A 15,345-nucleotide genomic window follows, 5' to 3' on the forward strand; every position below is an offset into this window, starting at 1 on the left:
ACCCAAGTGGTTCAAGAATAAAAAGGGTAAGCAAAAGACCACAGCCATCGTGCACGATCTTGGTTCAGAATCTGGTGACGAATCCAAGATAACAGTTGTGGGTATAAAAGGTATTGTTCCTGTTGCTAATTCTAGTTCCCATACTTCCTCTATGAAGTGTAATGAGGTCTCTGTTGAAAGAAAAAGGACTAAATTGTTTCACATTAGGGCTATTGCAAAACAAACTAAAATTGATACACTCATAGATAGTGGATCGCAAGTGAACTTAATCTCTGAACAAGTTGTTAAGCAATTGGGATTAAAAACAACACCTCATCCTAAACCATATCCATTGGGTTGGGTGCATGATAATGCTCGGTTACATGTATCAAGACAATGTAAACTCCGATTTGCAATCACATCCAAGTTTGTAGAAGAGGTAGAGTTAGATGTAATTCCACTTGACATTTGTGAGATGGTTCTAGGCAGTCCTTATTTGTATGATAGAAAGGCCATTTTCTATAGGGAACATAACAGGTATCATTTGTTTAAAGATGGAATAGAATTCATTGTGAAAGCTCATCGTATGAAGAATGATAGATCTATTGTAAACACAGGAAATTTGAAGATGATTATAAATTCAAGCAATACATTAACCCTCAAGTCTGTAACAACTAGTGATATTAAGCATGAAGATTCTAATCATGATAAAATGTCACTGATAGCACAGTGTGAGGAGTAGTTGCAAGTATATCTAAGCCTTCAGCCAAAGGTGGTAAAAGAGGGTTTGAATGATTCATTTTCTAATGATGTTCCTGTCTAGGAGATCCAACACGTTGATACTTTTTCTTCTGCATCATTTTATTCAGTCTTGTTTGCTATTCTGCTAGTTAGTTCTATGTGGATGATGGATGCGACAATGAATATTGGTGAAGTTACAGTTGATTGTATTAGCAAAGCTATCTCATTTTTCATCTTATTTGTGACGAGTCAAATGTTCAGAATTCGAGTAGGGACAGATGATACTGGGCAAGTGAGGTAACAATGCCCTCACTTTAACTCTATGTAAAAACATACCTTTTGGTGGTCCAAAAGCTTCTCAATTGGGAGGAATGATCTGAGAGGATCTAGAAGATGAGATTCATGGAAAGTTCATCCAAAAAAAAATTGGTTTGATAATTTGAACCTGCAACCACTCATTTCCTATTCTCAAGCTCTACCACCAAGCTAAGCGCCTCTTTCGACTTCAATTATGGGGCGTGTTTGTTTTGTTGGCTAAATCAATGGAAGATTCGATAAAAGGGGATGAAATGAGTTTGAACCCATGACCTCCCATTCCCCAAAATTACTCTCAACCACTACGTCGGTACCATTTGTTATGAAATAAGCGGAAATAGGTTGTTTCTGTTATTGTGTAAAGGTGGGTCGTGGCAAGAGGAGCTCAAACTCCCCTCCACATTGATGTAATTTAAACAACAATTAAAACCATACAAAACCAAAATTAAGGAGAGCCCATTTTAAGCCATTATTAAAAGATTATAAGGCTCGAATTAGGGTGTATGGAATATATGAATATTATATTATTGTTAACCTCATTATAGCAAATAAATTTGTATTTAAAGGGGAGTTTTTGGCTTGTAAGGGGGGATCAATTGCTCTTGGGAGGAAAATAGTCATATTGGTGATTAGAGAGGGATGATTTTGAGAGAATTCTTGGAGAAGAAATACAAGGTGTTGATTATTACACCAAAAATTGTAAAGGAGAGAGATTGTGAGAAATTCTTATGCAGGTTTTGAAGCTTGAGAATTGTAAGAAGGCATTTTCAGGTGCTTGGCAATCTTAATAAAGTGGTCCAACATTGAGAAGCGGACCCAGAGACGTAGTCCTAATTGGACGAACTCCGTTATCAATCTGCGTTTGATCCTTCTTTTCTTCTATCTTCTAATTCTCTTTTATTCGTTTGATTTTCAATTTCTTCTTTAAGTTATTATTTAACATTATTAAGTTGTGCAAAGGATTAAGTGAGTTTAGCTTTTTGTAATTTCAATGGTTGAAAATCATAACCACGAAATTCTGTTTGCGATTGGGAAAAATCTGTAATTTAAACTAAGCACAATTTTATTTAGCCTTAATTACAGATCAAATGGGGAGGTGGAATTCATCCACATCCTCGAATTGCAAGTGTGATTGTTCATAGTCAACAATGGAGCAACTATGGACTGCTTTCGATTTCAACGAGGATATAGAGGAAGACATCATATGCAGGATCATTGGCAGTAGGATCATTGGCAGGATCACATGTCCACAATGTCGATCTTTTGGAGTGTTTTGTATATAACATAGTGCACACATCCAATGACTATGAAATGATAGAGACAACCATTAGATGACTAGTTGCTTCCAACCTATGTGAGCCTACGTTGGGAGCCTTGAAGAGATAATCTTTTCAAGATAAGGTGGCAGAGGCTTTTATCATAGAAGAGTTCATCAAGGATGGGAATATGACATACACTATATTGGCTATGAGGGATTGCTTGGGCAGAAATAACATGGAAATTTATGAGTATATGCTAAGTGCAAATGGGATTTTTTTTTTCAAAGAGTAGATTGAGCGTGCCAAGGATGTCATTGAGGTCATAAAAGTCAGACACGTCTATTCTGGTTCCAAAATGATAGTATGGATTGACTAACATGCGTGTTAGTCGCGCGTTTTACACCCTCGATTTTGCAATAAATGCTTGCGATTGATTAACACATCGCTATCATGTTGTATGATAGATCCATTTTGGAGCCATAATAGCCGCGACTATAAGAGTCTTTGTTTATACTATCTTTGATCCTATGTAATATTTATCATGTTTTATCGGAATGGGTGCTACCCCTTAGGTAGCAATTTGCCTTAAGAAATTAAATATAATAATTATTAAATTTGTAAGTGGAATAAGAAATTAATATGATATCTTTTAGTGTAGTTTACCTATATTTCTCTAAAGATAGGTATGCTAATTTAATATTAGTTACAATATCATAATATAATAATAATTTAATGTTAATTACAATATAATAATATGATACTTTTTAAAGTTGAATAATGAATAAACATGATATCTTTTATTGTCAATTAAAACTAGAAGCATTTAATTTTATGTGTTTGCTTGTGACACTTAAATGCATGAAAAAAAATCAATTTATTAATAATTTTTAATTTTATACTATTTTATCTTCACTTCCACCTCTCAACTCCCACTCACACGACTTTAAGTCATCATTCAATTTTGTCTATCTCCATCATGCAATTTGTTAAATTCATAATTATCTCAATCAATTCATCTCATTGAACCTTGTCATTAGATCTCCAACATTGATCAATATGAGATAATCTATCAGATAGTAGTATAATAATAGATTAGAGATAATATTATTAATTATGAAGAATTGAAAGTATCTCTACATAAAATCCATTTCTTTTCAATAATAAGGATAAGAATGAATATAAAATAAAAATAAAAATACAATGATATGATAATAGAATAATAATAATGCAGTCTTGATAGAATTTTTCTTTGGTTAATACTTCAATAGAAATAAAATAATATAATAATTTTTAAGTGAAATAATAAACAAATATGATATCTTATATCCCTCTAAAGATAGGGATGCTAGTAAATAAATTTATATAAGACATAAATGAATTTTGAAATTCTCAATTAAAATTTATTAATAATTACAAATATACACTCTCAAATACATTTTATTTTATTTCTAAATCAAAACATCAATAGAACATATACTTTATTCTATCACTAGTAAATAAAACTATACAAGACATAAATGAATAGTTACACTTGAAATTCTTAATTAAAAATTATTATTTCTTTATTATAATGACCAATAATAATGTTCATAAATACCAATACATTTAATTCTATTTCTAAATTAAATCATGGATACAAACTATATTTAATTTATTTTTCTCTTAATGTATAGTCTCACATAATTATAAATTATGTTCAATTAAACAAAAATTTAAAACATCAATGATTGTCAATAGGTCCTTTGTATGTTATTGAAGTTGAATGGTTTTTGATGAGCCCACAGGTTCAATTATTGTTGAGTACATGAAATAATTAGGGATGAGACCACTCATATTTTTGTACGTGACAACCAAAAACCACTTTGTAGATGGAAAATCTTCCATGAAAAAACACTAATAATTAACCAACCCTAACCAAAATAGTTGGCATGACTTACTTAATGACCATTTATAACAGCTAGTGTCATCCCAAATTAGTCTCACCCTAAGAACTACTTGTAGCTTATTTGACTTACCCAATAACGACGTATAAGAGTTGTGTCATCCCCAAAAAATTAGTCTCACCCTAAAAAAAACTTAAAATGAATTCAATTGCTAAAACACTTCAAATTATTGAAAGAAACCCTTAATTAACCAACCCTAACCAATAAAAGTCATACATCATTTAAAAAAACAAACTCAAAAAGTTAAATCCTCATCACCATAAACATGATCAGTTTGTGACCCCACATGGAAGAAAAAAGAAAGAAGAAAACCTTAAAAAGGCTCATTTGCTGGTAAGAGCATAAAGAGTTCTTAAATAATGCAATGCACTCAACACAAGGAATAGCACATGGGTTCAAAAGCTGGGGGGCTTTCTGCAAGCGACAAAGCCAAAATAAAATAGCTTCCATTTCCAAGGGCGGCTCCGAAAAAAACAAGACCACAGTCTAAAAACACAAAAAGTCTTCCCCACTCTGCTCTCGCCTATATAAGCAAACTTCAATTTCTGCTAAACCCAGAATTCATTCCTCTGTCTCTCTGCAAATAAACGAAACAAGATCAACAATGGCTGACAACAATGGTAGTACTAGTTATGGCGGCGGTGGCGGCGCAGCAAGCCCAGTGAGCAGCCCCGCCTCCTCCTCCGCCGGTGGCGGCGGAGGCGGCGGGGGTCGTGTCCGCGAGCAGGACAGGCTCCTGCCCATAGCCAATGTTGGGCGAATAATGAAGCGTGCTCTGCCGGCCAATGCGAAGATCTCGAAGGAGGCGAAGGAAACGGTCCAGGAGTGCGTTTCTGAGTTCATTAGCTTCATCACCGGCGAGGCCTCTGAGAAGTGCCACCGTGAGAAGCGCAAGACTATTAATGGTGATGACCTGCTTTATGGAATTACCACTCTTGGCTTCGAAGACTACGTGGAGCCGCTGAAGCTGTACTTACAGAGGTACAGAGAGCTAGAGGGGGATAGGACAACAGCTGCCTCTTCGTCAGCGGTTTCCAATGGTGGCGCTCAGCAGTACGGTCACATGGTGATGTATGGTGGGCAGCAGCAGACGCCGTCCGGTGGCGCTTACGCCTCCCATCATCACCACCATCATCATCAACAACACTGATGCTGCTGCCGGTCTTGTTGGTCTTGTTTGTTTGCTTGTTTGGTTTTTCCTTGTTAGGAAACGATGAATTGGGCGGTTGCAGTTGGGCAGATGGGCAATTGGCAATTGAGGTAAGAGTGATTGCTTTTGGGATTTTGGGCCCAAGAGAGCTGTACAAATTTTGGCCGATTTTTTATGTGTACAGTTTAATTTTATCTCTTCATCCTGATCACAGATTGTGATTCGAAACTTTGACGGTAAAATTGCAAGCACACTGTTTTTTCCACAAATCAATTTCAAGGTCCCTGTGAGGCGCATGTGTTTTTTTCGTTTCATGGCCAATGGGATCGGTTTATGCTCTGTCATGAGGCTGGGGATCTTTTGTTTCATTTGCAATAAAATAAAAATTGCAAAAAGTGGGGCGTTGGAGGCTTCATTTTTTTTTCTGATACAATTGTTTTTTTGGATATGCAATGTGTTCCAGCAACCCATCTTTCCATTTGGTAAACATTCAACAAGTATTGTACCCTTTAAATTATTCATTCCTCTGCGCTTTCTCTCCTTTTCAATAGAATCTCGGATTTAAACTATGCATTCTTTGGCACTTGTTTCTTTCCATTTTTAATAGAAATTGGAATATTTTCGTTTACAACGAACTGGTTAGTTGGACGATTGAAATGAAAGATTTTATCATCGTTCATGAGGCAAAAGCAGCTTATGGGACCCACAGACAGCCCACACCTCAAAAAAGACAGGGTACTAAGACTTTAAACAATATGTAAACTCTTCTTTAAATCTGCTCTTCTGCAGTGAATTTTGATGAATAGGTTTGCTTTTTTTTCAAGTTTTGTTTCTTCAAACAAAGTGTTTAAAATTTTAAATTGCCCATTTTAAAAATGTCTACATAGATGGTACGAATGTTGCTGTATGCCGAGCATTTCATGACAAAATGCCTCTTGGTCTCTAATGCAACTGCACCTGTGTTGCAGAATAGGCATATTCTCTTTTCTCACTCTTCTTTAAGTATCATTCATATGCCCGTTTCACACCTCAAGTGATGAGAGCTGGTTCTTTACTGAGCTATTATCCATTTTTGCTTTCCATTTGATATTCGCTCCTATGTAGGCTTTTTCTTCATGGTCTCTTGTGGGGTTGAATTTTGTGATATAATAGAGTTTTTTACGTCCATTTTGTTTTGTCCATAAGCTACTCCTGAATTTTATTTCTTCATTGGTGTTTGGGCATTCCTGTATGCTCATGTCCCATTTTTTCATCCATTTGCCATTTCGTTTCATCCATGTTTTCTTCCTTCTATCTAGTCTTTCCTCCATAATCATCTTAGGGCAATGATGTTTTTCCATATTTTGAGTCTTCTTTAGGTAACTTACCAAACGAACCATTGCTAAAGCTTCCAAAGGATTGGGGTGAGAGTGGTTGCTTTTGGGTTTACTGGGCCAAAGAGATTGTGTACCGTTAACAAATTTTGTAAGATGTCCGTAAAACACATTTTTTTGGCCGAGGGACCGGTACATGCCCAAGCAAGTGTAAGGCTGGTTATATTTTTATTATTTAAAGTTTTAACTTTTTGTTTGTACAATTTAGAAACTGGTGCCTTTGAGGCTTATGTTAATTTCTTATGCAACTATTTTTTCCTATGCCTTGTATGCCAGCAACCCATCTTTCCATTTGCAAAACCTTGAACAAGTATTAGACCTTACAAACCATTCATTCTTGGAGATTTGCTTTTATCATTCTCATTATAAAATGAGAATTGGTTTGTTAGTTTCTTCTCGTTGGTAAAAAATGAACTGGACAATTGAGCAAATAAGATAATGGTGATTGCATTTGGTGTTTTCCGGCCGAAGGGAGCTGTCTGGATTTCGTCTGTCCTTTTGTAATGCGTACAGTTTACAACATTTATAAGATCTGTCTGTAACATGTCTTTTGTTGCATGGGCAATGGGCTTGGTTCATGCCCTAGAAATTTGAGGCTGGTCTTTTTCTTCTTTTGTAAAATTTTCATTTACAAATTGGAAATTGGAGCTTTGGGGGCTTATGAAATCAACTTTTTTTATGCAACCTGTCTTTCCATTTGCAGAATCTTCCATTTAAATTAGAAATTACGTTTTTTGAGCCTTGTAAATCATTCAGTCTTTGACATTTTTTTTTCTTTCATTTTCAATACAAATTGGAAATTGAAGCTTTTGGAGTTTATGTTAGTTTCTTATGCAATTGCTTTTTCCTATTTAATATATTCCAGCAACATTTGTTTGCATATTGCAAAACCTTCAAAAACTATTCTGCCTCTTAAACTATCCATTGCACAGATACCCATTTACTTGTAAAAGATGGATCATAAAGATTGACCGGATGTTGTTTTTATACATCTTTAGGCATGCATTTGGTGTTTTTGATAAAAGGTATAAGTAGGGTTTTGAAATGGCTCCAAAAAGTTTTACAACCAGAACAGTGTAGATGTCAAACTGGCAACAGCCACACCACAACAATAAATAAACAGCACTCAGGTTGTATACCAACGGTAAAATAGCAGCAACACACAGATGAATCAAAAAACATAAAACCGAGGTTTAAATCCCAAGAAGTGACAAAGATCAACCTGTTCAAGGTGCTTTAAAGCCAAAGTGCATTAGAGAAATCTGGACCCTAACCTCAGCTCTGTCCACCTACTCAGCAGTGCATAATTTCTTCATGGTTTTGGTGTTTCAGTGATGTATCACTAAAAAATATTGGGGGAAAATCAGTTGTGTTATAACTTATTATCAATTGAGTCTTTATAACCCCTCTTTTATGAGTAGTCTCTCAGAAGAATCCATCTCTTGCTTTTTCCAATATAAATATATGGTCGGGTCTTTTAAGGAATTTTCAATATGAAGCGGCAATCAGGGGTTGCCAGGATTTTTTTGTTATGAAGTAGCAGTTGCATTTTCTTAATGCATCTTTGAATGTGACGTGGCCATTGGGTGTTCTTCCAGGAATCATGGAATGTGATTGTCATACGATCTTTATGTTAATTTTCTGTATTACTCATTCAACAAAGTACATGGCATGTGAATTTCAGTCTTACAGTTTTTTGCACTCTGCCTTTGATTTCTCTTGCATTTTTAGCGATTGGGGGTTTTCATGAATATTAATTTTGTATTCCTTCAAAAACATGTAAATGTTGTATTTCAGGTCACAGGATGAATCTCAAATACCTATTTGGCAAAGGGGTTTGGCATACAGCGACCTTCTTTTGGAAGCTGACAAAAGGATTTTTCTTACAGCTACCTTATATATTGTTCAAATTTTTCGCCTGTTCAACCCTGCCACTACACTTACACCTCCAGTACTTAATAAAACACTAGTAACATTGTTGATCTTGTTATGAAATGGAAAAGTGAGTGAAATGGGGGGTTTTCATGATATTGATTGTGAAAAGTTTCAACCCTAGGGGACTGCTTTCCTATTGTTCGTTCATTAAATAAGTTTGGAAGATAAGTTTGTCTGTAAAAGCTTCAAACTTTCCTTTTGCTAAGGTTCTGGTCAAAATATCAGCTATCAGCTGATCTGTGGAAATATGCTATTAAGCTTAATTGCTACCTTCTAAATCCTATCTTGAATGAAGTGATATCTGATCTCTATTTGCTTAGGCTTCTCATGTAATGAAGTGGTATCTGATTTCTATTTGCTTAGGCTTCTCATGTAACACTGTACTCTCAGAGAACACAACTTGAATTATCAAATTAAATGATTGTGGGATCCAACAATTGATCAAACAATCCTACAAGTAACTTGCAAAGTCAGATGGCCTTACAATTGGCAGTACTAGCTGCAACGTATTTTGCCTTTGTTGAACTAAGTGCCACAGAAGTCTGCTTCCTGTGGAACTAGAATATTATCATTGAAGTTGAACCCAAGCTAAATCAACACTTGAGGTGCTCTTCCAATCTATTGCACTACCTGCCCGATTTGAGTCTGTATACCTTTCCAACTTTTATTTCACCTTCTCCAAGATATCTCAAACCATATATATGCCCCTCAAATATCTGAGCACACTTTTTGTTGTGATCCAATGCATCTACCTTGGTTCCACCATGAACTAACTGAAAATGTTCGCTACAAAATATATATCTGGTCTTGTGTTGACCAAATACAATAAGGAACCTATCAGTTGCTTCCAATCTATTGCACTACCTGTCCAATTTGAGTCTCTATACCTTTCCAACATTTATTTCACCTTCTCCAAGATATCTCAAACCATATACGCCCCTCAAATATCTGAGCACATGTTTTGTTGCGATCCAATGCATCTACCTTGGTTCCACCATGAACTAACTGAAAATGTTCACTACAAAATATTTATCTGTTCTCGTGTTGACCGAATACAATAAGGAACCCATGTTGCTTGTACAACATGGGATATACCAACTCTGAAGCCAAAGTTGTCACCTTATTCAAATTAGTGGTCATAGGTGTGGCCATAAGTGTGCAATCATCCATCTGAACTTGCTTCATGATCTGGATTCTGTACTTACACTACCCAAGGAAAATCTCCTTTGGTTTCTGCCAAAATTCTTAACCCAATAACTAATGCATCAGATTGATGCCATTCATCACAAACTCAGCAACTAAATCTACTTTGCACCCTCCATTGAGTTGCTTTGCTTTTGTAATAAACAAATCATCTACATATTACACCGAAATAAGCAAATCAGTCCCAAAATTGTATTATATGGATTAGGATTTGCTTCACATTTGGTGAATCCCATACTTTGTAGATATTCATCTATCTTGGAATACCAGGGTTTTTGATGCTTGTTTGAGCCCATACAAGGCTTTTTTAAGCTTGGAAACATGAGATTCTTTCCTATTATCTTAAAACATTGATGTTGCTCTATATACAGTTCTTCCTTAATGATATCATTTAGAAAACTTGTCTTAACATCTATTTTGATGTATCTTTCATCCCATAAATGAAACTAAAGACATTAACTGTTCTAAGTGGAAGTGTATTTGGCAACTTGAGTGCCTGCTCATAGTTTACTTTCTCTTTTTGAGAGAACTCATTTGCCACAAACCTTGCTTTGAACATTTAATGCTGTCATCTGCAACATGTTTGATTTTGTAGAGACACTTGGAACTCACAACTAATTTCCCTTCTGATCTTGGCACTATGTCACATACATGCATTTTTTATGATGGAGGTGTTCTCAATGGCATCGTGTCAACCTTGTTGGCTTATCACTTCTTGGAAGTCGAAAGGCTCTAAATTATTGATGTGACTCATCAATGTTGCTACAAGTAGTTCACCTTGTAATGCATATAGATTGCTTTCTTAAACCCTTGTAACTTGTGCAACATCTAGGTTAGATTATTTTGGTTTGATGAGAACTTGTTGATTCTTGAACTCTACGGCATAACCCTTATTTTCCATAATCAAAATTGGAAGCAAATTCTTTATGAGACTAGGGACAAACGAAACTTCATGAAAATCTAAAGAGATACCTGACTGAAGTTGAAAGAGAATTATACCAATTCTTGCTACTGGATACTTGGCAGCATCACCAAGCTCAATACTCTAGAGTTATGTTCTTTTAAATTGGTAAAACATTGCCTGGTTGATGTAATATGTTTAGATGCCTCACTATCCACATAGCATCTTGAATGGTGTGGGAAGAAAGACAAGATACCATTGAGAATCCTTCTCCAACTTAGTAGCAAACTCATATATTTGAATTTCTGCAGAAGTTGCCATTTTCTTTTGTCACTGCTTCCCTTTGTCCTTCTTATTTGGACACTTTGATGTATAATGACCAAATTTATGATAAATGAAGCACTTGATTTACCGAAGTCCTTCCTTGGTTGTGAGGATGAACCCACATCCTTTCCCTTACCTTCATTGGTCCTTTTAGCTTTACTTTTTATGTTTGTCCAAAAAAGGTAAAAATATTGTCACCACCCTTCTTGTTAGCTTTTGGCTCCATTCAAGTTTTCCTCTTGGATAGGGTCATCCCATAGTTTTTCAAAAGAGGGAAGATTCTCTTGGGCACAAATGTCCTGGAATGCTTGGCATGAAGACGAGAACCCATTCAATGCTAAATTCACTAACTTCGCATTTTCGACCTTCTCTCCAAGTGTTGCAAGTTGGTCACAAAGTTGTGTTACCTTCATTAGGTAATTGGTAACTATACCCGATTTAGTCTATCTCGATGTATTTGAGTTTATTTTGTAATATCATTTTCCTATTTGTTTTCTCACTTTGGTAAAGACTAACTAGAGCATCAAATGTCTCCTTGGTTTTCTTTACAAATAAATGAGAAGTTAAATAATCCTTAACCGCATCCATGATCATCCTTTATCTTTTTCTTTTTATGAGCTGCCAACTATTGTGGATTTGTTGGTGGATTCTCTTCAACCTTTACAATATCCTAGAGATTATTTTTCTTCCAACAACAAAGTCACTTTGACTTTCCAACACAGGAAATATAGTGCACCTTCCAATCTATCCTCGAATCTCATGCTAGGTGATGGCATTAAAAATCATTTTCTTTTGTCTTGATTTGAACTCCCGAGAAGGTCTACGGTTCGAGTCCGTATAGCCCTATGCAATTAGAAAACTCTTTATTCGTTCTCTCTCATATTGTCCCTATGATTCGATGCTAATTTGAAATAAAAAATAAAGCATCTCGTTTTTTTTGTTTAAATGCGGAACACAGAAGATAATTTTTTGAAGAAAAAGTAAAGATGAAATATAAATGAAAAGCAAAAAATAATTTAGAATTATAAGAAATAATATTCTTTCGACTGCGACTCAGAGTCTTATTCCCCAATATCTCTGTTATACAAAACAATAGATCGGAAATCGTGTCGGAATATGGGCACATAATAATTTTTTTTAATGAAAGATTTCATAGGTTCCATAGGTTGATCGGTACCTATCGATTATAATTGATATATAATCGAACTCTGTTGTTTTTTTTCAATTTGCTAGAAAGACATAGTATCGATTTGATTTCCCCTTGAACATTTTATTCTAATATGTGTGCCATTTGAACTCCCAAATTTTAAAAATAAATTAATGAAAAGATTTAAAATAAATACTTACAAAAGTTGCCTACTCATAGACTATATAATCCCTACTTGTTGCTGCAATGATTGGCCTGGTCAATGATTGTTATCCTAGTTGTTGCTCCAAATATTGCCCTAGACATAGGAAAATTTCAGTTCCAAGCTTCTAAAACACTAGTCACACACTGCAAAAACTGCTTAGAAACCCTCAAATTTTAAATTTAAACAATCACCAATACCCTGATAGAAAATGTGATTTATCCCATACAAGAAATCCCATTGTGATTTTTCACAAGGCTACATGTTCAGACAAAAAATGGTTACAATTTAAAAAAAATCCAATTGTAGTTTTAAAAAAAATCTAGTCGAAAGGCAACTCCCATATAGAAGAGAGCGATGGTGAAGTGCGAATGGAGATGGGTTGTGCACGCTAGGTACTAATATCCCTAGCCACACCGTCCTTTGATTGCTCAGACTGCATGCCAGCATGAGGTGTTTGTAGTGTTTGCAGGGGTGAAGGGTTTCTTTTTGGCAGCACTGTGGGGTTTTGCTTGTTGGTTGTGGGTTGGTGAAAGTTTTATTTGCTGCATGGGGCTTCTTGTTGTTGTTGTGGGTTCTGTTTTTTTCTAATGCTCTGATTCGTTGGATTTTTTTGTTGCTATTTAAAAGGAGATTATCTTGCTTGGTTTCTTGTGTGAGGCTGTGGGGTTTTGCTGTTGCCTCTCTTTCGTGAAGCTGGTTTTTGGCCCCAAGGGGCTTGTTATCTTTTCCATGGCTGCCTTTTGGGATGCTGTACTGAATGGTGCGCTGACTTCTTCATTGCATGTTGGAGCAACAATTTTTCTTTTTAATCCTTGCATGCGGAGGGTCTTTCTCTGTCTGGTGTGTCTCAGGGTACAAAGGTGAATAGGTGCTTAGAGCGGTCCCAGGCTAAACCAATTTTAGTGATTCAACCAAATTCAGTTCTGGAAGATGTTGCATGTATGTCCGATCATGTGTTGATCTGCAAATTTATGGGCATGTGGATTTCCCTTCCTTTCTTGGAATCCTAGGTTTGGAGAATGTGGAATCCTGAAGGAGATATAAAGGTAATGTTGTCAGCGAAGGGCTTTTTCATGGTAGTGTTCTCATGCATGGCAAATCATAACAAAGCTTTCGAGGGTGGTCCTTACTTTTATAATCAAGTAGGGCTCTTCATCAAGCTGTGGCATGCAGGTTTTAATCCGGTTGAGGAACTTCCCTCTAGGATTATGTTGTGGGTCAGGCTACCTCAGCTCCCATTGGAGTTTTGGAGGAATGACATTCTTCACATGATAGCTCTGTTGCTGGGTAAACTAGTTGGTCCTTTGCAACAAACGATGGATAAATGAAATAGATTTTAATAAGCCGTTGCCAGATTCTATGGAGATTAGGCTTGGTTCTACCCTGTGGATTTGACAATTGGATTATGAAGCTCTCCTGTTTAGGTGCCAACTTTTTCATGAATATGGACATTTGCAAAGAAATGTCCCAAAGTCAGTTTTGTGGGTTCTTTGTCTAATGTGCCTCCTCACCAATCTACGGAAGTGGATAAAGGGAAAGCCCGATGTCAATTGGGGAGGCAGATAAAGAGGGATTTATTCCAGTGAAGCCTCACAACAAAGGGAGAGGTCAAAAGAGAACTTTGAAGGACAGACGGGAGGAGGGAGTGTCTAACAGCTTTGAGGTTTTAGAGGATCTTGAGCAACATGATGGGTCTCCTAATAGACCGCTGTTTGTTGGAGGCTTGGTGGATGAAAGTCGTGTGGCCTTGGGGGAGGTCTCCGTCCAGGCTATTTCACAGAATGCCACTCAGATGGTTACTGATTAGATTCAAGAGGTTCCTGGTGATTCAGACCCAGCTAGAAAAGAGATAACCTCACAATAATGCAATCACTCTCAGCAACCAACACTCATAATGCTGATCACTTACAACAACTCACACTTATATTCCTTTTCAAGACAAGAACAGTCAAATTTTAATTGCAGAGAGTTAAAATAGCACAGTGGGACTCTGAGTCCATTCACACCCAGAAACTTAAACATGGCAGCTTGTGCAATAAGTAAAAACAACTGTATTTCTTATAGGAAATGGTAATAAAGATTTACAGGCGTTTGGCTCTGTCAAAACTATACAGGTAAGAGATAGAACCCCTCCCCTGTTTCAGCCATTGATTCCTTTGCTTTCCCTTTAATATGGATGCCTTCTAAGTAGTGCTTACCCCATGGAAGCACTAATGCACATGCAGGCTTTCTAGCGGTTTTGCTTCCTTAAAAAAAGGCCTATATTCATCTCTGCACAAGCTCTTTGGTTGCTTACCCTGGCTTCCTGCTTGGCTGCTCTGCACATCCAGACAAAAGAAGAAACTCTTTCTGCCTTCCTCCCTCCCTGCAGATACTCTAATCGGTAATTGTTGGTGCTATCTCCTGCCAAAATCTAGGGGAAAGTGGGTTTCAATTGAAGCTTGTCCTCTTCTTTCTGTCCATTCTCTGTTGTGTATGCCAGCTGTATGTGTACACTGAATGGAACTCATGGATAAAGGAAACTGAATGGCACTCTTGGAATGATGGGATAGGGAAACTGAATGACACTCCTGGAATCATGGATCAGGATAACCGTCAGAGAAAGGTCAAAGTCAAAGCAGTCATTCATTCATTTATTTATGTTTCCACTTTTTTTTTGTTTTTGGTAATGAGGATTGCTGTCTGCCAAGGATACTCTTGCATCAGAGTCTAAGTGACTTGGTAAATTTCATGTACATAAAAATTTCTTGAAACACGTAGGTAGCATATGCATATTTGTGCATGTCTGGCTAACCTGAGATTCAGCCTAAATGGTTCTGTAGTTTATAATTGTGGATTTGTCATCGTTATTAAGCCCTGCATGGTGCAAT

The 15,345-nt window shown here is 36.4% G+C and overlaps 1 protein-coding gene across 2 annotated transcripts; it reads left to right on the forward strand.

Moving 5' to 3' along the window:
- Positions 1-4,572: 4,572 nt before the first annotated feature.
- LOC131050042 (nuclear transcription factor Y subunit B-1) lies at positions 4,573-8,944 on the forward strand. 2 transcript variants are annotated; one of them, XM_057984173.2, is made up of 2 exons: positions 4,573-5,497; positions 8,558-8,944. In XM_057984173.2, the coding sequence occupies exon 1, from the start codon at positions 4,842-4,844 to the stop codon at positions 5,385-5,387; it is 546 nt and encodes a 181-aa protein (XP_057840156.2). In that variant the 5' UTR covers positions 4,573-4,841; the 3' UTR covers positions 5,388-5,497; positions 8,558-8,944. The 2 variants fall into 2 exon arrangements, with proteins under 2 accessions (XP_057840156.2, XP_057840157.2); XM_057984174.2 differs by lacking the exon at positions 8,558-8,944 and adding an exon at positions 5,602-5,906.
- The last annotated feature ends 6,401 nt before the right edge of the window (positions 8,945-15,345 follow it).

Source organism: Cryptomeria japonica, chromosome 4 (genome assembly GCF_030272615.1).
Source record: "Cryptomeria japonica chromosome 4, Sugi_1.0, whole genome shotgun sequence".
NCBI classification, from domain to species: domain Eukaryota; kingdom Viridiplantae; phylum Streptophyta; class Pinopsida; order Cupressales; family Cupressaceae; genus Cryptomeria; species Cryptomeria japonica.

Excerpts from the sequence above, each read along its gene's own strand:
- LOC131050042 (XM_057984173.2), top strand. The coding sequence starts at position 4,842 with ATGGCTGACAACAATGGTAGTACTAGTTATGGCGGCGGTGGCGGCGCA.